Genomic DNA, 23,008 nt, shown 5'->3' on the forward strand with positions numbered 1-23,008 from the left:
AGGAAACAAACTTTTCAGTAGAGCTGTACAACAGCAATGAATGGGTTATAGGCAGCAGGAGCCTGGGATACAAAGGCTTGCCTAGGAAACGGGTTAGAGTGCCCATAATGCCATTGAATCACTGCAGTATTGTCACAACTGACCTTTAATTTGGATGCTTCATGGTTTTTTGTCTAGCTGAGATACTTAAGGCCTGATTTTCAAAACTGCTGCGCAACCCCAGCTCCAGTTATTTTCTCACTGGAGTACTGCACTGGTCAAGCATTTGGAAATTGCCTCTAAGTGTTTAAAAATGGCAAGACTACTACTATCAAGTATCTACGTAGATGTACCTCTTTTTCTAACCTAAATCAAACTTTGAAAGCCTCTCAGGCCCTTTGTGAGGGTTATTGATGCTTTTGAAATCCTCTGTCATCCTCAAGTGAAGAGGCCAACAGAACTGCAAAGTATTCCCTCTGTTCATGTTTACATTTAGCCTCAGGGAGAAGGGCCTCCTCATGTAATGTAATGTAATGTATATTGACATTTAGATGCCATGGACTGATTATTAAAAAACAGTAGAATTTTTCACTTCATACAAGCCTGAACTATAGTTTTTGCACAGATTTTCCAAACGGGATTTGCACAGAAGTTTGTGCTGTAACAATAGGTCTTTTTCAGTTTTGTATCACATTTAACTTCCCCTCCCGATCAATATATTACAAGAAAGTCAATTCCAAAACAAAGGCAATCATACTTCATTATTAACCCAAGACAGCTTTTCCCTCTTGAACCTGGGAAAACACTACCTGTCTTTTCTCTTTAGAGGATGCCAATTTGTACTTCTGAAATCCCACCTTGTCAAATATATACATGTGTAAACAGACACACATCTGTCTTTTCACTCTCTTGAAAGCTAAGTTATGCAAAAGAGAAACACAAATAGCTGCATTCCAATTGTACTGAAGACCTCCCCTCTCCACTTTTCAGTCACTTAAATTTGGTTTCTTCCTAATCTTTGAAGTCTTAGACAGCAACAGACTCAGGATGAAGATCCCTATAGACAACTTTATGTACACCCTGGGAGAAGAAAAGCAAAACTCTGCCCACACATCCAGCCTTAATGTCACTCCTGGCAATGCAGAATCCCTTTAAAACAGAGAACGAGACTGACTCATCTTCCAGCCTTTTTTTTTATGCATCATCAGGTGGTTCATAGCGTTTCCACTCAGTTCTTTCCCACCTCTCCCACAGCTTCTTGATGCAACACATGCCAAGATGCTGGAGACTCCTGCTCCTTCAAGGTGAGGACGTTGTCATGCATTCTAGTAACTAGTACTCTCCTGCACTGCCAGCTGCTATTGCTCCTGCTGAGTCTTTTTAAGCAGTGTATTAAACTTTACCATTCAAAACAATGGTTTTAAGCACAAGCTTTAAAGAAATCCTGCCTCACTCCTCTGACAGAAAATCGGCCTTGATGGTAAAGAGTGGGTCTCTTAACACAGCTTAATCTAAAATTTAATCCAAAGATTACTGACAGAACATAATTAAAGCAAAATAAATTCTCTTGGGAGATCCACTGCTCTTCAGATTTAATCTTAATTCTGACCTGAATTTTGTGAGCAGTTAGAGGCAAACTGCTCGGATATCTTCTGCACATGACAAGACAACTACTAATACTACAGTATTTTGAGGCAGCAAGGAGCCTGAAGTGCAGTGATTTGCTTTTATTATTGTACTGATAGATCAGTACTGTAATTACGAAACTTAATTTGGTTTTTCACTGTCCTCAGTCTCTCTCCATGCCATTTCTATTCTACTTCCACATCTCTGCATTTCCTGCTAAATGCATGCAGTATCAACAAAATGACACCATGCCTCACTGCCTTTGGAACAAGAATACTGTGGAAGTGAGCATTTAGAAAAAGAGAGTAAGCTTCAGAGATTGCTTTTTCCATCATCCTTACTTCTTTTATTATCACTGTATGTCATTTGTGTCAACTGACCTGATTAAGCCCAAGAATGCCTCCATGGAGGAAAGCTGACAGCAAATCCTCTAAGCCAGAATGGACCGAACCACCACTCCTGCCCTGTGTGCAACTTTGAGTAGTAGTCTGAAAAAGGATCCTGTGCCAGGACTATGTTATGCCAATGTCAGAGCCATGCTGGGAATTATTTGCATTTCCAGTTACAGGAGAAAGTGAGCCAGCAGATGCCACTGAAACACAGAATTGCATCCGCTTGCATTTGCAGCCCAGATCCTTCACCAAAACAGAGCACCAATGGCTTGATCTCACCCTCAGTCTTTTTTCCTTCCCCAGACTCTCAGGGCATACTGTAGGTGTTTTAGTATTTCTCGACCACCCGTAAGTTCAGGTGCAGGGTTTGGCAAGTCAGACAGGCTGGCCACCTTGATGTATTTCTGCCCCTTTTGATAGTGCAGTTACTCTCAATTCAGTAGAGGACTGCAAAGCAGTAACAGAGATTGATTCTATTAAACAGCCTCAAATCTACAGTAGTAGATGCAATTACAAGACCTTTCAATAATTAAAAGTGTAATATGCAGCTAAAGCACCTATACCTAAAATTCTTCCCAAACCTTGCTTCTAGCTGGTAGCACGTAGTATTTTTACTAAGGAAACGGCAGTCACTGGTGGCCTTGAAGGCACTTGCCTGAGTTCATCTAAGAGAGGAACTGCTTTGCTGCAGTTCTACTAAAAATCTCTCTGAACAGTAACAGTCAGGAAACAAACTGAATAGCTCAGCAACTGCTCGTCAGTAAAATCATTGTGATCTTTGCTAAGATCAGTTGGGAATAAGAAAGCTTCTTTGCCATGCTTGCAGTTCAAACACCCAAACCTTAAATATTCACATCAGTGACTGAAAAACTAAAATGCCAGATCCAGGCAGCCGGAGCCAGGAGAGACCCATGCTATATGAACATGCCTCCAAATCTCTGGTTCAGAAAGGAATTAAATGAAAGATAGGAAAACAGGAGCTGAACTTGAGCAGCCTGCTCAGGGAACTGCCTTTCCCTCTTTCAGTGCAAACCTGCCTAGCCCTCATCTGCTGCACAGCACCTCACTTGGACATTTCCTAAAGGCAGCAATACTCTATGCTGGAATTTACAGAGAAATGTCAGCTTTAACACTGGGTCGTACATAATTAAGGTCAAATAAGAAATGATGCTCCAAAAGGAAAGAACAGCTCTAATCAGGTAGAAGCCTAAGCACTGTTTCCAAAGCCATTAAGAACCTCTTTCCTTGCCTTCTCACTTAAGAAGTATATGAAGGGTCTGTGTAATTTTGTTTTAGCTGTACGTCTGCAGGGGGTACAACTAGCAAACACTGAATGTTTTGGTTATTTCTCATGACTAAGAGGCTGCATTTCCAAATTATGTACTTTTTCTGGAAGATCTGATGTGTTTTGTCAAGGTCAATGCAATATCACACAGCAGGGCAGTTTAAATTTAGAAAGAAATAAGGGAAATAAAAGTCCCTTACCTGTGGCAGAGTGAAGACTCTCCAAGCTCCAGTATCTGGACAGGACGCCTCTCATCCCACCACCACCACACACTACCCCACTGCTGTCTGAATCTGAACCTGGTGAGAGCCCGGAGCTTCCACTGCTGCTGCAGTTTTCTCCACTGTGTGCCCCACTGGACTCACTGGGGCACTGCTGGGTCCTCATGCAGGCAGGTAAGAGGGAGAGCCAGGGGCTCTCCTCTGCTGGGGGAGGAAATGGGCAAAGTGCTCTGTAGCTGCTCCCAGGGCAGTGGTACCTGGCAGCGCTGTCTAAGGACTGAGCTGGATTCCTACCCTCCTCTCTGCTTGTCTCGATGCATCCTGACATCATAGGGGTCCACTAAGGAGGCTCCCTCTGTGGCAGCTCGACTGTTCTCTGCTGCAGCTTGTAGGAGCTTGATTTTATTAAAGCCGATTTCAAGGCATTAAAAAAGCAAGGGTGGGAGAGAGATCTTGCCTCCTAATTTAGCAGAGCTGTCAGATTAAAAATAAATAAGTGGGAATAGTAGAATTTCATGCATTTTAAAAATGCACAAGTGAGAGAGACCTTGTGTTATCTGCTTCCCCTGAGAACTCAGAAGGGCTTAACATACAAACTAATCATGTTTAGAACTGGCTGCGGCTGCAGCTATTAAAAAAACTATTTTTGTAAGTCCTCAGAAAAAGAATGCAAAATGAAATCAAAGCCAGAAAAACACAGATTGAGATCTGAGGAGGCTGCAGCTGGAGGCTTTGAAAAAAATCATTTAACATTCATCCATTCCCAGACTGTAGATCACGGATGGTCCCTATTTGAATGTGTGATCTTTGTAAGAGACCTCAGTCCCAAATGAAACAGCATCACTATGTTTTAATTAGACATATTGATACACTCATTACCCAACATATGATTCAATCTGTCCCCGTAAACAGAATTCCAAAGGAATACTAGTTTCCTGAGAACACAGGAATACCTGTGCTGTTTAACAACACCTTCCAGACACCACAGGGGTTTTACGATAAAGGCCATTTGGGACTGCCACTCAGTTAAAAGACCTGCCTTACAATGGCAGATTTGTCCAACTACCAAAATAATTTAAGAGTAGCCACATGGTTTGTACCATGTGCAGCAGAAAACACGACAGCATTTCTGATGCTAGGTACCAGAGTAAGTGCAAGACCAGAACTTGACTGCTTCAGTGTGAGGTGATGCAGGACAGTTCAGTTAGCCATGGCACACCGTGTAACTAGGGTTTGGATTGAAGTAAATCGGGAGCTCAGCTCTCCTAGCACAGGTGGGAAGTGGCAGCCACCCATCGGTGGGACACAAAGGAGCAGGCTGTGAAGCAGCAAACTGGTCCTACCATCTCCAAAGTGTATCTAGGCATTCAAACCCCAATCTAGGAGCTTAATTTCACAAAATAATTGAAAATGGTTTGTTTCCCTATTTCTGTGTAAGGTAATTCTGTTCCAAAGTAAATAAAGCCACATTATCATACATGGCCGTCACAGCCTGCTCTGACACAGAGCCCCTCTGACTTTGCCACACTATCTGTGCAACAGCAGGGTTATTTTATTTCAGTAAGATTTCTATTGTACTATTCCCTAAGAGAAATAGCCCTCCAACACTGCAGGTTACTACAAAGCATCCAACAATGCTAAACTAACTCTTGAATCCTTAAGTATTTCATCTATTCTTTACAAGAATAAAGAATATTTTGCTACTACTGCACTAATAGCAAAAATAACATTTCTACAATGGCCCATAACAAAAAAAAACATTCCTTCAATTATTCTGTGAATGTTGCTACTTAGACCAAAATATCTTCCTCTGATGCCTCACTGTACAGAAATGGAAATATGTTCTCAATTTGACTGCAGTAGAGCCACTCTTGTGCATTGACCTGGTCCTTCCAGGGCCTCCAAGAGCTGTCTGCATTAAAGTACCAATGGAAAAAAACACTTCTTGTTCATCATAATGGGGGAGTGGTGGATGTGGACCACAGGGCATTGAGAAGAGGAAGGGACAGTGCAGTTCTTCAGACACAAAGGTTAAGGTACAATTCAGTCTTTATTATCCTACCTGTGCTCCCTGAAGTCCCTGCCTGGTATATGAGAAGTAAGGAAACTCCACATACCTGCACCTCTCCTTGACTGAACTACTAAACCTGATGTTATTTACAGCTCTGTAGCAGCTGTCTTTGCTTGGGAGATCTCTGCCCTCACCCTGCTGAAACTGCTCCATCTGTTCCTCTGTTCACCCTCCCACTCTCTGCACTGAATCTCCTAGCAAATACCAGAAGCTGTTTATTCAGTGCCAGAGTGCTGTAATCCTAGGAAGGTGCTACAGACGTAGTGTGTGTATGCACTGGGCGGGCATTTTCTAATAGAATGGAAAGTGAGGAAAAATACCACTGGGGCACGTTGTGGAAAGCACAACATCAGAGTTCAAAACTGCAACCCATCAGAGGGATTTTTGTTAAATCTACATAGAGATTTTCTCCTCTGACACTAGAAAGAGAAGTTAGCTAAAGCTGCTGCAGCAGCTGCTGACTCCAACCACAAGTTAAGGACCTCACTGGGCAGCCTGATCAAGGTCGTCAAGCAGGTCTGAGATTTGGACAGCCTGATCCTAAATACCTGCTGAATTTTTTAGTCTCTGTTGGGTTCTCCTGTAGTCTTGGATCTTTGAACCCCAATTGCAAGAATCATTCAGGATTTGCTAAAATCTTCTTTTTCACTCTTTACCCCATGGAAAGCTGTTATCGGTATGCTAAATCAGTAGCTAATACACACAATCCCACTCAACCTCCTATTTTCAGGAACTCAGCCATCACCTAGCACAGCTTTTAAGGCTGGATGATAAAAGCCTTGGAGCACATTATCAGGGACCTCACAGATCACTAATATTTGTGGTTCTGGTTAAACAGAATCAAGCTTTGACATCAAGGGTTTAATCTCTCTGTGATTCAGAGACAGAATGAAGAAAAACCCAGTAGGCAATATGATTACTTTCTAGCCACTTACATTCAATGGTACTTCCATTGGTTAATAAGGATGGAATGGACATTTCATGCTACAGCTACAATGATACACTCCTGAGGAGCTGCATACTACATTTTTCTGTGTCCCTTCAAGAACTAAAATGACAAAAATGGAATAAATTGCTCAGCTTGCTCTTTTGCTGTACTACAGGACTCCTAAATATTTATAAGACATAATAAAGTCCTGTTATTAAGCTAATATTTTCTCTCTTGAATAGATTTCTCCAGTTGCTGTCAAACATCTTCATGTTAACTGTTGCCAAGTGTGAGCTTAACAGCCCATCTATAGCTGGGAAAAGAAGATGAAAGCTGGCCCCATGAATGTTGAGTAAACAAACTGTCCCTTTGCCTCTGAGAAATACTTTCCGCTATAGTAGCAAGGCCAGAGGATAACTCAGTATCACTCAGTGGTCACTGTTTTCCACACTATCCACAAAAGATTCAGCCTTTAAGAATCTGGCCTGCCTATTTATACTGTTTGTGCAAGATTTCCAAAGCTACCAGTATGCTCATCATCAGTACACATCAGTCAGAAGGAATTCATGCCTTTCTGGTTGGCATAATCAATACTAGCACCGTGATGGAAATCCAGGGCATCTCTTGTCTATACCTGATAGCAGGAAATCTAAATGTAAAGATCTTAGGCTATTTAAATCTGACAAGACACAGTGGAAGATGCCAAAAAAATCATTCTGCATTTACATAATGATTTTAAATAATACAGGTTTATGATGAGTTATAGCACAGCTACAAACCTGACCTTGTAATACATTAGTTATACGTTTCTCCCTCTGTGAGCATATAACAAACCCTGAAAGTTTATGGTCATCTGTGTGGCCCTATCCAAAAGTTTAACAGATTCTCTGAGCAGCAGCATGGGGGAAACCTCTGGGAGAAGATGACAAAGGCAGGAACAAGAATCTATTGCCAGACCCATGGGCTAGTAGCTCCATCACCTAGCTTCAGCCCAGTTGTAGCCCCATTCTCACAACTGCATCCACTGCACATCAAACAGCTTCCCAGTGACATTCCCAATTTTAGGCACTGTCTCCAGGTTACAGACATCAGGCTCAAGAGAGAGATGGGGGAGAGACAAACATGCTGGTCCACTACTTTAAGCAAAGTGCTGTTATCCTACTGGTATTCACTCCAGCACATTTTGGGCCCTTCCCTCTTACCCCTTTCCTGGGTCAAAAGGTCTAAGATCTTCAGAAGCTGCCAAAAAGCAGAAAAGTATTCCCATATGTACATTAGGAAGTGGCTTGTTTCCTTTCTCTCTGTTTCTTTCTTATTTCTTTCTCTCTAGCTCAGCCTATTCAAACACTGCAGTAAAACAGGCAGTAAGGAATAGACACATACTGTAAGGTACAAATGAAGACATGGGCATAACTAGACAACCAAAGGGAAAAGACAGTACTGCATACCAATGAATACTACCAGCCAAAGCACATGGTGCAGCTAAGAAGGTCCTTCCGAAGTGTACAAACATTCCTGATGTTTGAACAGGACAGTTAACTTTGCTAACCTTGGACAGGAGGGTGTCATGGACAGGTGCACATGCATGTTGGTGGGGGTGTTCAACCTCTGTCCTTCTTTGAAGGAGGCTCAAGACTTACTCAATCTTCCCTGAATACAGAGATCAGCACCACCTCACAGCTGCTCTTCATTTCACAGATGTCAGAGCCACCTACTGGCTCCTCATAGTTTCACCAAGTGGCTGCTCTACACAGAAGAGGTGGCAGGAGAGCAGTCTGTAAAACTTGACGAGTGGGCAAAAGCACGACGGTGTGCCTGATCCCAACTGCTGGGATATCCAGATGACAGGTTTAAGCCTGCCTCATTTCTCCCAGCATGGCATAAAGGCAGAAAGAACAACGTCTTGGTGCTCTAGTGCCAGCCAGAGGAAGGTAATGAGCACAGCAGATACAACTAAGCTCTTCTCCCAGTACTCCTCCTACACTCTAGTTGGGGACTTAGCCAAAATAGTAAGTTTGTACCCAGCTATGCTCTTGTCCTCAGGTAACAGGTAGGTGCCTGACAGGATTCTCACAGCTGTGCACAGCACCTTTTGGCCTGGGATCCTGACAGCCGTCTTCTCATATCTGAAGATCTGGAGAGGGCTCCAAAATACCCCATCACCCAGTATCTGCAATATTCCCTGCACAAGGTGACCAGGTGCAGACTTTGGGAGTGAGAATTCTATTTGTATTTTCAACATGGAAGTATGTATTGCGCAATGCTTTTATAAGCATATAATGTCTTTTATAACTAAAGCATATGCTAGGATCACTAGTACAAGTAGTTGCAATTTTAGAGTTAGGAACCTTAAAATCAAAACATAGATTAAATATATTCATTACTATTTTAAATTACCTATAGCTCTGAAAAAAGGAACAGGTATCACAACAGAGCTGAGCCAGAATCAGAGAGCATTCTGCCACACTACTGCTGCCTCAAAGACATTCCCAGCCCTAAAACTGATCCAGCAACCTAAGAGGATTGCTTCTAATTTGCCATTTTCTTCCCAGCCACATTCTGCTACAGGAAAGACACAGTTACCACCTCAAAAATGCTTCACATGAAGCCAACAAACAGCGGCCAATAAAGGCTGTAGTAGAAGCATTACAGCACTTTCTGTGTTCATTAGTTTTCTTCCCCACTAGCATGTTTTTGGTGGTGGAAAAAGGATTCTGATGCATTTCATTTGCTTTGATACATTTACACAGAAATTCTCGAGGTCTAGAATTAGTTCACAGTACTAAATTCTCTTGCACTACTTCAGGAGTAGTGTGGGAATAACAGACAATTTGGGGTTTGTGCCCCATTTCTAGGTACTACATGAACATCTACAGCACTACCAACTGGTCAATCTACATTTACTTCAACCTCTGAAATTCATATATATTTTCTAACTCCCTCAGGTCCCAATTGGGAACTATCACAAAATTTGTATCAGCTGTGACTCAGAATTTACTTCTATGACAGTGGTCCTTAGGGATTTCAGCTTATGTCAGAGGTGCACATATAACTTGACAAAGATGGGTTTCCATATGGGATTTCTAAGGAGTAAAGCTGCAGCTTTATTAAATTAGTCAGGAGCTGGTCCTAGGTGTTGGGGCAAGACCAGATGCTTGTGACAACAAGCGAGCAAAGCCCCCACTGTTGAGAGAGCAGAGGTAGGGTTTTTGACACCATCACAATAGCTTGTTTTCTCACTTCTACATCAAACCTCATGACTCTGTGCATGAGTTGTACAAAGTGTCAGAAAGCAAACCAGTTTTGCTTGACAAAATATTCTGACATAATTAGCACAATATTATGGTCCTTTAATGAGGTAATTCCAGCAGTGTTTGATCGATGATACAAAGAGACTTTCTAAGGCAGAAATGGCAGCTTAGCACCCAAGTGTGGTTGGGTTTTCCTAGCTAGATTCCTAACCACCAAACAACTCCACTGCAGTCTGCTTTTCTTGTCCCACCGCAAAGTGCTATGACAGAGACATCTGCAGCACTTGGGCAGGCACTGTCAGGTGGAGAATTAAAAAGCCTGGCAAAGATATGACTCACTGTTTAATAATCTGTGCAACTTATATTTTAATTCCGAGAAAGTGTCAGTCACTAGAAATGAAGCAGACACCATACTTTGTGCACATTCCTCATGAAAAACAGTATACTTGTTCTTTAGGATGATTTAAAGTACAGGAAACTTCTACCTCTAGAGTCTCATTTAGTTGCTTTAGTGCCTCATTAGCAACTTGAGAGGAATCTCACCATACCCACATCAGTGCTCTCCAGCAAACACAAGGCAGAGAGTCTGTTTTGTCTGCAGAAACCTAATTCAAGAGTGTGATATATGACATCATCCTAGGTGAGAAGGAGTTCTCATGAGACAACACAGTATGCCTACATCAAGCATGCTATCATTTGCATTACTGATCTTTTCTTCACTAAAAAGCTAACCACTGCCTTTTAACAGCACCTTGCTTATTCACTCGAGAAAACCAGAACATGAGGAGCACATAGAAGAATCTAAAGCATATTTCTGCTCAGCCACAGCTGCAGCATTCACCATAAAATAGGTTAGAATTCTTATCACACAGTTTCCATACTCAGTAAACCACAGCTTAATTCTCTCACAATTCATGTCCAAGTAAGACTAGTGTACACACCAGGAGAGGAGATGCGCCGTTTCCAGCCCACACAGTCTAAGCCGGTCGGAGTGCTCTGGGAAAATGGATGCAGTTTCAGTGGTAGGATGTCAAAGGCAGCAGACATGATGGATGGACTTATTCCAGTCTACAAGAAAGGGAAAACAAAGACAACAACCATTAAGTAAGATGCCCTGTAGGACAAAATGTAGCATTCATCACGGACCATCTCTTTCCACCATTGACGCCTGCTCAGATAAGTAACAGCAAATTAATAGACACATGTGGGTGATTATGGCTAGACAGGTTAGAAAACAGTGAGGAAGCAGGGGAAACTGCAAGGTAATAAGAACAGAAGATAACCAGGTACAGGACTCATACTTCACATACTACCACACATACCTACAGTCACAGAAAGTTTCACTCCTTCCTATGAAGTGTGTGTAGCAGGAGAGGGAAGTGTATCACCTCAACAAGTCATCCCCTCAGCTACAGAACTGTTTCCTACAACTTTATGACTAATACTTCCAGTTCTTGTATTTAACATGTAAAAAAAAAACTTTTTCCCTCAGAGATTTATTGGTACCAATCCCCAGACATATAGGACCTCGTGTTATTCTCTCTGGTTAAAGCTGTAAATAAGATCTCTTGCTCTTTCTACCATTTCATTGTTTGCTGTCTCCTCTTATCCACCCTGAAATAGAAATAACGTCTGCTTGATAGAAGAAAACAAGACCAACATTCCCCTGCTCATTCATCAGTGAATCACAAGATACCGAGATACTACAAGAATATAGGTAATCTGACAATGAGGAATAGATTGTAGTCAAAGTTACTAAAATTTGTAGCACTTAATGCATAACATAGACTTTCATTCCTTTTCCCTTCTCTCTTTTTTCTCCCCCATACCTCTATGGCTGGCACACACAGAAAGTACCACTGACTGCAGGTGACTAGGAGATCAGTGGGTCAGTAGTAAGCACTGGTCCCACAGGTGTAGCCATTTACTTGCAGTGACCAGTTAGATGTTAACCCTTAAAGTTATAAGATCAGAAGCTGCTCAGCTTGTTTCTGGTAGCATTTCATTACAAGGGGCAGCTGGGTCAAGCTTTGAGTTTGACTCTGGGAATTTACACAGATTGTTCCCATTTAAAGCAGAAGAGCAGCTTCACTGGACCTACACAGAATAAAGACTGGTACATAGAACTGGTCAGAGCTGGTATTTCAAGTGGTTACTTTATTAAAGATTGTTTCTTGACTGTTTGCCCACCTCCCTCTGAATCCCAACTGTGAGCTTTCAGAGTAGATTCTTATTACCTCTATACTCATGTGTGTACACTGATCTGAATGATACAGCAGTATCAGAAATCAGTACTTGAAAAATCAAGAATTCCTTCCTGATTTGACCTATTGTTTCCACAATATTACAGCATTACATCACCTTGTATGCTGACCTGATCTTGACTTAACACAACATGACTTGCTGTAACTGAAGCCATGCATCTCAAGGCAGCCATGTGTCAGAAAACATCAGACTTGCAATTCCAGATCCCCAAAGCTCCATGCAGTTGCCTTGTCCCAGTCACAAAGCCACAACAGATAATGAACACCTTACAAAGCTTCTTTTCTGATGATCTGTTTCTCCTTCTAAAAAGGAGATTTCAGATCCTTCTAAAACTGCCCTCAAACATTGCAGGTTGTGAAAGCACTTGCACCACACTTGGCAGTATGAATAAGCCAGCCTTATTACAGGAATAGAGCATTGGAAAGACACAATAAAACACAATAGGAAAAAGAAACCATGTGATGACCACTATAAATAAAAAATACAGGCCAAGAAATGCAGGTATATGGGCATACAGGAAATAGTCCTTGAATCCCAATAGTTCTTTCAATTAAAGCTAGCATTGTGCTCTCTTGGCCTGCCCATAAAGAGTGTCAACAGGCAATAAACCATGCTTAAATCGATAGAAACAGTAAAAAACACCCCTACCTACCTACTACTAAATATCTTCTACTCACCTCCATGCAGTGCCCAAAGAAGAATGATTCAAAAACCCGCGACCTACCAGCCCCTAGGCTGTTAGCGAGGGAAGGCCAAGGAGCAGAGGCACACCTGCACATCATTACACAGCTAATCACAGTTTAGAGGTAAATTTGCACCAGAAAGTAAGGGTGGGAATGCTTAAAGGAGAAGCTGTTTTCTGGCAACATCAAAATGTGCAGTCATTCAGCAAAAGAGACAGCATTCTAGCTGTGCACTCTGATGGCTCCAGGGGAAGTTGTTGAAGTAACTGGTCACTTCTCTTAGAAGCACTAATGGTCTCAGTGCTGGCTAACACACCCTGCAGCATGGGCTAGATTTCCATCACTGTCCATGGTTGTCAAGGGATTGTTAGAGGAATTATAGCCTGTTTCACTGGCTTCTGTTTATCACTGAGCCTATGAAAGGCAGGGATTCATTTTCCCTAGCTTGTTATGTCTGGACAGCACTAAGCATTCAGAACTCTGAACAAGGTAAAAAAATAACACTATTTCTTTTAAGATGTTTTTAATCTTAACATACATATGCCTTGAGAGCATTATGTGTGGTCTTCAACACATAAGTAGTAGTGAGCCATGGAAGCATCCTCACTGAACTGAGAATAGGCAATGTGTCACAAACTCATACCAAGCACTCATCCAAATATTAACTGGCAACATTATGTTTTAAAGAGACTTACAAATACAACACAGCACAGGTTTTCAGCCCCTTTTCTTGAGGATGGGAGAAGAGCGGGCAGTTTTTAGAAACCCTGCTTCTGGAATTGGCCTGGCTTTATGTCTCCACAGAACTATTTGTTCAAGCACATGCTGATGTGTTGACAGGACTGGGGCCTCAGCTCCCCTCAAACACTGTCATTATGATGCAAGAGCAACCAGAAACATGCAACCAGGACAACAGAGAGAAAGGGAAACAAATGCAGGTAACAGACCAAACCAGAAAACCCTGAGGAAACCTTTTATTTAAGTAACTGCTGCTTGTTTTCGAGCTTGTTGAGAAGCTTCTTCCATATTATCATGTGATGCTGCATGGAGTATCCCTCTATCTCATGGCCCTTTTCCCCAGAAGTTCTTTTTTATGTATGAACACTAAATTTGGCTCTTGTATACAGATTCAAGGCTCTCCCTGAAGGGAACAGACCTTAGCTCTGGATCCAAGAATAACAGATGCCACCAGTGTGAGTCACAACAGCCACAGAATTTGTCACAAGCAATCAAAATGTCGATCTAAAAGTCTCCTGTGGTGGACAAGAGAATACAAATAGCTAGAACTCCAATGGCAATGCCCTTTTGAGCTCTTCACAACAGGAATTTGCCTCAGTAGGAAGTGTGGGGTTGGCCTCAGATACAAGGGAAATGTAATTTACAAGTCCCTTGTTCAAGTTATACAGCAGTGCCACAGGGCATGGAATGAGATTTCATCAGTTTAATTGGTATTGATTTAAGGCAACTTTGATTTGCTCCCTGCTCTCCTTTCAGCTCACAGAACAATGTGATGCTCTTGCATCTTATTGTGCAACATGGCATGGGGCAAGAACTGCTCATGTACAGTGATTAGAATACCCATCACCTTTAGAGATCATCACTTATGGACCAGGTTACTGTTCAATCAGTCTCCACAGACTATCAGGCCCAAAAAAAGCAGAGAGAACTGGTAAACTGGTACCAGAGGAAGTACAAGGACAGGAATATGATGACGGCAGATAGAAGCAGCCAGAGCAGAGAGGAGGTCAGTGCCAGAGAATGAGGACGATGGCGTACTGTTTCTTACTTTTAACTGGTCCCCTGGGAGGTGTCGCAACTGAATCCCTCTCTCTGGTTGTGTCTCCTTCTCAAGCTTCCATTTCTGGTTCCTCTCCATCCAAACATCATCGAAGCTGAAGCACTTATAGAGGGGTTTAGGTCTCTTCCTCCTCTCTGGAATCTCCTTGGCTTTTTCATCTGGAGCAAGGAAGGAAAGCCTCCAGGCTTTGCTCTCAAGGGTGGAGATAGGGTGTGGGGATGGTGGAACCTGGGGGGGCCTCCTTTTGTGACTGGGAAACCATTTCTCATTTGGCCTCTTTTCAGGCGGTGTTTGACATTGCTGTTTAGACTCCTGTTTTACAAACAGCAGGTGAAAACACAGGGTTTGTTGGCAGGAATTTTGTTTGCTTCAAATCAGTTTGAACAGAAGACTGCAAAGCTCAGTTATGTAGCCCCAGAACTATTCAGAAGAGTTTTCCCAAGACAACTGGCTGGCTAAAACCAGCCTGTCTACTCACTCAGCCTTCTCTATAGGCTTAGGGCTACTCCATCCCAAAGCAGCAGCTCTGCTATCCTTTGAGAGAGTAATATACACTCCCCCTGCACAGGAAAATGCCCTTTTCACCCTTATTCTAGATGGCATATTACAATAACACTACTCCTGGGATTTAGGTCACTCTGTAGAATATTATTTATAAAGACAGACAGTGTCGCTGAAAATAGAATAATGACCAGTCTTGTCTGTCAGTGCTTTTCCAACTGTACTTCAGTTATACAATGTGAAAAGGCTTCCTAGATGCCTGCAGGTCTGATATATTAAGTCCTGTGTTTTCTGATATGTTCTTTATGCTATCCATTTTATTTGCTTGATGTTGGGCTGAGAGCAAGGAATTGCCCAGCTTTGTCCTTCACTCTCATCTGCTTTTAATGACTGACTGCACAACATTACAGTTTTTATAGTGGAAGAATCTGAAACCAAGCATGTCCTGAGGCATCTAACTACTACTCCAGGTAGCATCAGTATTAGAATCAGTATTCGAGATAACAACACTGAGGAATGGATGATCTCAGGAGTCTCTGTGACAGGAAAATGTTGTGCCCTGACAACACTATCTTCCCAGTTTCTCACTGTTCATTTGAAAAACACAAATACAACAGCCCTTAAACCACTGTAGGCACTTCCTATCTACTCTCAGTTAATCAGCAATCCCAGATCAATTCTCTTTGTCAGAGATGTCAGAATCTAGAAATATTTCTTGTCTACTAGATAGTATGAAAAATGTAAGCATATCCTGCTGGTGTTCTGTCCTGAACAGCATTATACAGGAGAGGAGTGAGGAGGAGAACTTGCACAGATTCTAAACATGGGACATATTAGGATAGTTTGGTCTAGATTAGCCATTAGGAAGAAATTCTTCCCTGTGAGGATACTGAGGCGCTGGCACAGGGTGCCCAGAGAAGCTGTGGCTGCCCCATCCCTGGCAGTGTTCAAGGCCAGGTTGGATGGGGCTTGGAGCAACCTGCTCTAGTGGAAGGTGTCCCTGCCCATGGCAGGGGTTGGAACTGGATGAGCTTTAAGGTCCCTTCCAACACAAACCATTCTGTGATTCTATAATATCCCCATAGTGAAGGGCTCACTGCAAATTGAACTTCACAATCATGCAATAATATCTTTACTGATGTGAAACAGAAAAGCACTTTACAAATCTACCATTAAATGTAATTTTATGACCTTTTTACTTAGCAACATACATAAATAACACCATCTTTAGTATTCAGATGATAATTATGTTGCAAAGCCTTAATACTGCAACTATACTTTGCCCAGCATCTCTGATGCATTTTCAGAGATTCTTGAAGAAACAATTTCACCTTCAAACCCAGCCTGCAGTTCTGCTTCATGACTATAATATCATGACAATGGAAATAAATAAAAGCCCTATCTGCTTTAATAGATTAGATGTTATGTCCTGAAAGCTGGGACATTTACATTAATTTATAGGCTCCAGCTGCATTTATCCATCTCAGATATCATATTCTGCAGCCTCCAGAAGAATCAGGAAAATTAAACTGTTTTCATATGGTTTAGATACCATTTAAATTTGTCATGGTTTTCTTTGAATTATTTAATCTAGCAATCAATTTAAGTAATTACTTATTTGCTCCTAATGGTTATATTATAGGATGTGGTCATGCCTGTTCAAGGCTTTACACATGCCTCATCTCTCCACTCTCTTCTAGATGCTCTTTTGGGTTATCACTTACAGGTCAATGATTTTAGTCATACTTTGACCTCTCAGCTGCAGAATAGCTCCAGACACATAGAATCATAGAACAGTTAGGGTTGGAAAGGACCTAAAGATCATCTAGTTCCAACCCCCCTGCCATGGGCAGGGACACCTCACACTAAACCATGTCACCAAAGGCTCTGTCCAACCTGGCCTTGAACACTACCAGGGATGGAGCATTCACAACCTCCCTGGGCAACCCATTCCAGTGCCTCACCACCCTTACAGTAAAGAATTTCTTAATCAGCAACACTGAAAAAGTAGCGTGATCAAGCCAAGCCCTGGGATCCCAGCTAACAGATCAGTCTCAGTCACTCTGCTGGTTTGTGCTTAGCCGCTGAAAGAGATCTCTAAACTCCGAAACATTTACAACCTGAGAAATCCTCTCTGGGATTAAAAGCCTACTGATAGTGGAAGCTTCTGCTTTTAAAGGCCTCAGACAATGAAGAAATCCCTATTGAAGATACTCTTCTTTCTGTGAGATCCAGCCTATCACAAGAAAATTAATGTGTTACCAGGAGTAGATTACAATATAACATGAAAAGGAGAGCCTGAGTCCCTGTTGGGTTTGGGTTGCTTTTTCCTGTTTTTGTACAAAAGGCAGAAAAGGACTCCTAGTGGCAATAAAAGGGTAGTTATGGTGACTGCGAAAGACTCAGGGTACTTTGAAAGACAGATATTACTGTCTAAAAATTTTACCTCTTAAAAAGTGATTACTAGCAATGGGTATTGATTTCTATGTTGCTTTTCACTGCAAGAAACTTAGTTGCTATACACCAGTTACATGGCTAGATTTTGCCTCAAGAGGGGTAAAACCCAGCTAAAAGCTGGGGTTGAACACAGGGTGGTGTGTATGTAATCTGTGTGAGGTACATCATGCATTAGTGCTGTTTTGATGACTCCATTCCTTTAGATCTTTGTGGTAAATCCTCCTTTAAAGACTGACTCAATTCATACAGTCTTGAACAGGAACGGAGCGATTAAGTAGCACTACCTATCTTATGCAAAGACAGTATTTACACACCCGTCTAACCAAAGCGTTTGTTAAGCTATTAAAAAAGAGTTCCACCAGAATTCCTAAACCATATTAAAACAAAAGACAACAAAGCAAACCACCACCTGATCATTCCCAGACAACAACTCACCTTGTCTCGGAGCATGTCACTAATGGAAGAAGCCGTGTTTAGGCTGATCTGGGATTGACTGCTTATGCCACTGTCATCCCTCTGGTATTCATTGTCCAGTGAGTGTACAGAAAGTAAGAGACTACCTCTGGGTTTCAGTGTCTTTGGTCTCTCAGGAGCCTCCAAATTGCTTTCAATTGCAGAGCTGTTCCCAAGAGAGATCATTGAAGTGGCACATATTCTTCCAGGATAGCGGAAGCTCTTGTGCTGAGGTGTGGATCGTGGGCTCTGTGGTTTAGGACTCATGGGTCTACAAGGCATGTCTTTACCATCAGCATTTGAGAGCTGGGGACACGATGGACTTGACTGATTAAAGTGTAACTGCAAGTCAGTGGGGCTAAATGGAGATTTCATCCAGTATTCTTCTAGAGAAGTATTTAAACTGTTGCTCAGAGCCTCCTGTTGCTCATCACAGTCTGAACTCTGTGAGTACCTCATGCCCATGTCACGGGACTGTATTCGTTTTCTCCATATACCTGCAGGCGAAGAGACATCAACAGGCTCAACAGACGTGTCCAAACAGTTGGTGTTTGCTGAGGAGCCATTAGCTGTTTCTGGTTTAAAATATGTGTGTCCATTGGAACTATCCTGTCGCTCTACTGACACTGATCTCACTACGTGGCTGCTAGTTGTGTTAAAAACCTCCTGTGTTGGTGATAAACTTGCTAAGGCAAGCCTTTTTAGTCCATCTGCTTCCCTGTTTTTCAGAAAAGCTTTCCAGGCGCTCTGGCGAAGCTTGGCTTTCTCCTTTTCATTTTTCACTGATACTTTTGAGCTTTCGATTTGCTCACTATTTTCTTTTTCTGGAGATTTGGACTCAAATAAGCTTGAGAGGGATTTGTGTGCCAAGGCCAACCTTGTCCTGAACTTCTTCCCCTCAGGGGTTTTATTTCTTTTGTATTCATTTTCAGGGAATGATTTTCTAGTCCCAGAGAATTCCACAGGTTCACTTTCATTGCTTTCAGATGAACCTGAAATTTGTCTATCTGCATATTTGACAGCAGCCAGTGTGGGAGAAGTTGAATTTGTATCTACATCTTCCATCAGTATCCGACCAGAACCAGAAGCCTTTCTCAGGCTCATTCTGTTGAATAATCCTGCAGGTCTCTCATAGAATAAATCATCATCGTCAGAGTTCTCAGAGGTGTAGCTTTCCTTCCTGTGGAAGACTGAGCCAGATGAACAACTTTTGAAAGACTGTAAACTTTCGGTGTCTTCATCCTCTTTCCCAGCATCCAGGTCTTCCAACTTTGCCTTGCTGCCAAAAAAGCTGCTACTTCCCTGATTTTCTGCTGTGGCAGGCTTACTTTTCCTGAAAGATGTCATTTTTGAGAATACTAAAAACCTGGAAGCTTTCCCACTATTCCCATTCTTCGTTGGCTTTTGCACTTTGTAGAGACTGCTGTTACTTCCCAGGACGTGCACTGAATTCTCATCCATCTCCTCGCTGTTAGTGCTGCAGGTACTTATATTATCCAGGCCCAGAATGCAAGTGTTATGAGTCTCCCTTTTCACAGAACAGTTAAAGATGTCAGACACATCTATGTTCGGTGTACTGTCTTTGCTTGGGCTAGCTGTGTCTTCTGCAGCAGAGCCCTCCTTTCCTTCCCTAGGAGAAGGTTCTTCACAAATAACTATTTGTTCCTTTGAACCATTACAGCCTTCACTTCCTTGCCTGGCTATTGCTTGTTCAGACCTGATTCTGGGCCCTTGAAGATCAACATCAGCACCATCTCCCTGACACGAATTCCTTACACTGCACGCTTCCAGTGTTACTGCACTAGCTATATATGAGCCTTCCTCTCTGCCTTGATGTGCTTTTAATTCCTCTTCCTTGGAGACCTGGTTTTCTCCTCTTTCAGCCTGTGACTTTTTGAGCTGTTCTGTCTCTGACTCAAAACCAGTCTTTATTCTATAGGACTCTTTCTCAGAGATCATAACACCACTTCCACTGTGTGAGTTTAAAAGTGCTTCTTCACATCCATCTGCCTGACTTTCTGCACTAAGTGTATCATTGCCCAGTGTTACAGCAACACTCCCAAAGTCCACTTCTGAACTCGTTACCATGGAATTACTATAAGTAAACCCTAAGGATGAAACTGCATCTGTTTTCTCTCTTTTCTCTGGTGAAACTTCTGGGTTTTCTTCAGCTGTATCTGTACCAGGAAGTAGCTCTGCACTACCAGGAATGGGGTGCACGGCCACAATTTGTTCTTCACAGCTACAGCTTTCACTCAGAACTCTCTCTGGCTCATCATGAGTTTTGCTGACAGTATGAGCAGACATCAAATCCTTGTTCACTACATTATTCAATGTTTCAGTTACCACTTCAGGAGGAAGGTTATCGTGCAATGTCTTGGACTGTAATCCTTTCTGCTCTACAGATACTATGATTAGGGCAGGCTTTAACTCTGGAAGAGTCATTAAATGCCTTCGCTGGTTTATATAATCTGATCTAGAAGTCATTTCAACAGCAAAGACACTGTCTTCATCCTTTTCTTTCCGTGCAGGATGCTCATTTGTTCCTACCTCGGAGTCACTCCTTAAGGCACCAGTTTTACAACTTGTATTTTGCTGCATGGACTCCTTGTGTTCTGCCCCAGTGTTAATACCACCTGGCTGCACTGGTGTTTCCAGGACTTTCGAAGCCAAGTCAAGGTTAGAAGAATCCTCTACTGATCGTTCCCCTATCACAGTCTCCATACTTGACAGTTCAGATTCAAAGCCATTCTCCTCCAAACCTTTCCACTGTATTCTACCACTGGAGGTGTAGTTTACAGAACAATCACAGTCTCTGCTTTCCACAATAGCAGGAAAACCTACATGGTAAGATGCTAGGTTCTCAGTGTCATCAATGCCAGATTCTACATCAGTTGCATCAGGGAATCTGTCTGCTTCCAGATCTTTTTCAGCTTTATAGTGGTCACTTCTTGTAAGTTCTTCAGCATTTATAATCACTGGCTTACAATGCAGAGCAGATGAAATCTCTCTTTGTTTTGGATTACACTCAAAAGCATCAATCTGTGTAGAAGACAAGCTATCAGTACAGGTACCTACTGCTTCTGGGCTAAGGCCACACGTTTCTGATTTAGAGTGCAAATAATAATCAGTGCACCAGGGAGAGCCTTCTGGTTGAAAAAGCTGATGCTCATTTGAGTCTATGTCAGTATTAAGAAAAGCTCTTTTTATGCCATATTCGCCCTCTATTTTTATTGCCTTTTCAGGGCTTACAGTTACCCTTTCTAAGTTTTTCCAAGTGTATTCAAAATCCAGTCCTTGGAGATGTATTCTGGAACATGACCATCTAAATTTGTCTGTCAGATGAATGCAGCTCTCCACATATTCTGTCTTGCTTTGAGCACTGATATTTTCAGGTACACTGTGCCATGTTTTACCTTCTGTAATCTCTGACCTCGTGAGTGGTGGCTGAGATATTGGTTCAAAGCAACTCTGGTGAAAGAATGAGTCTGATGTCAACATGACGTCTGTACTTCCATGTTTTACCCCTTTACCTGTAGTTTTCTCACTGTCAACTGAGTTCCTCCTGCTGCATCTTATACTGGACATAGAGTCTAATTCAGACTTACAGTCAGAGGTCTCAATGTAACTTTTACAGTTAGGTCCATTTGTTTCAAAATGAAGGTTAGGCAAACTACAACTTGATGCTGCATCTGACTGGAAGGAAAATTGCTGTACCTTAGGAAAAATCAAACAGCTTTCTGAGTTTGCTTTGAAACAAGCAATGCTTAATACTGCAGGGTGTCTTGTAACATCATCTTCTATAGCTACTGAGTCGGTACAGGAGTGCACTTTACTGCTTTCAAAATCTGCTTTACTTTGCAATACTGCTACAGACTTTCTATTTGACTGTGAAACAATACCTTCTTCACTTACTTGGTTCTCTGTGTTGGAAATACCACTGGTTAATGTTAGCTTTTTATCACCCAATTCTTCACCTTCTGACTTTACAGATTGTATGCAAAACTCAGTCTTGCTCAGTGCCGCTTTTATTTTGGAGGACACTTCTAACTGCACCTGCTGGGTGACCTCTAATTGCCTTGAGCTCTTCAGTTCATGAAGGGTTGTTTCTGCCTTCGCATTAGGAAGACTACAGAGCAGATTTTTCCTTTCAGTTAAAAGGCAGTTTGAATCCAAGTGAGTTTCCCCAGTTACATCACTGGAAACAGATTCTGTGTCTGATGCACTTTCAAAAGGCTCAGTTTTCACATCTGACAAAGATCCACTCTGATGTGACAGGGTCTCAAAATAATCTTCATCTGTTTCTTGGCTGGATCCTCGTATATCCAGCTCTATCGTGCTTGGGGTAGAAGAACTCAGATCATCTTCAAACTCTCCTTCACTGATGTAGTTTTCAACGGGGTCTGGGGCCTACAAATAAACAGAAAAGAATAACTTAGCAATGACTTCCCACAGCAGCAGGGTAGCATGAATTATTCTTAGAAAAGGGACTTTGTAACACAATCAATTTAATACCCACTGATGCCTTTGGAAGTTATACTTGAGATTTTACTTATTGATGGCCCTGGGGTCTTTCTGTTTCTTATTTTTTATTTCTTAATGTTCATTTATTTTTCCCTCATTTTAATAGGTAATTATGCAGAGGCCAAAATTTCTTCTGGTCATCTCTTTCAGAGCCCAATACCAAGACACACTTCATATCCAAGTAAGTAAAATGTAATTCACCCCTTGCCAGTAGATCTAAAAACTCTAATGAATCCATCTTCAAATGTGAGGTGGAGGCTTATGGGGTAAAGCTGAGAAGTAACTGCTCCTGTGCAAACTGCAAAAATGTGACACAAGTATATGCAGAATAGTTTTGCACTTGAATAACTGGATACTACCCATACCAAAGCCTGCACCAAAGGTGAAAGAAGTCTGATTTCATTTTTCAGAAGGTTTATACCAGGAGCACTACTGATATGAGTCATCAGAGCACACCCAAATCAGAGCAGAGAGATCAAAACCACACTGTCAATGCAAGGAAATGTCTTTGTTCTAGACAGCTACCCTGGGAGAGTCTCAGTTTTATTTTCTTCAACCATCAGAAGTCTGGATA

The 23,008-nt window shown here is 42.0% G+C and overlaps 2 protein-coding genes across 3 annotated transcripts in view; both read right to left on the bottom strand.

The window, feature by feature from the left end:
- PLEKHB2 (pleckstrin homology domain containing B2) overlaps window positions 1–23,008 on the bottom strand; it is a 472,273-nt gene that overhangs the window by 158,757 nt on the left and 290,508 nt on the right. The gene's annotated exons all lie outside the window — the stretch shown is intronic.
- The window catches only part of ARHGEF4 (Rho guanine nucleotide exchange factor 4), a 215,410-nt gene that overhangs the window by 99,917 nt on the left and 92,485 nt on the right, over window positions 1–23,008 (bottom strand). For both annotated transcript variants that reach the window (XM_061378901.1, XM_061378902.1), the window contains 3 exons: window positions 17,893–22,320; window positions 14,488–14,811; window positions 10,695–10,821 (listed from right to left, as the gene is read on the bottom strand). In XM_061378901.1, coding sequence (XP_061234885.1) covers window positions 10,695–10,821; window positions 14,488–14,811; window positions 17,893–21,498 — 4,057 coding nt within the window. In that variant the 5' untranslated portion in view covers window positions 21,499–22,320. The remainder of the gene's footprint in view (window positions 1–10,694; window positions 10,822–14,487; window positions 14,812–17,892; window positions 22,321–23,008) is intronic.

Source organism: Neopsephotus bourkii, unplaced genomic scaffold (genome assembly GCF_033783945.1).
Source record: "Neopsephotus bourkii isolate Nb327-2 ecotype Australia unplaced genomic scaffold, CSIRO-AGI_Nbou_v1 NB_1768, whole genome shotgun sequence".
NCBI classification, from domain to species: domain Eukaryota; kingdom Metazoa; phylum Chordata; class Aves; order Psittaciformes; family Psittacidae; genus Neopsephotus; species Neopsephotus bourkii.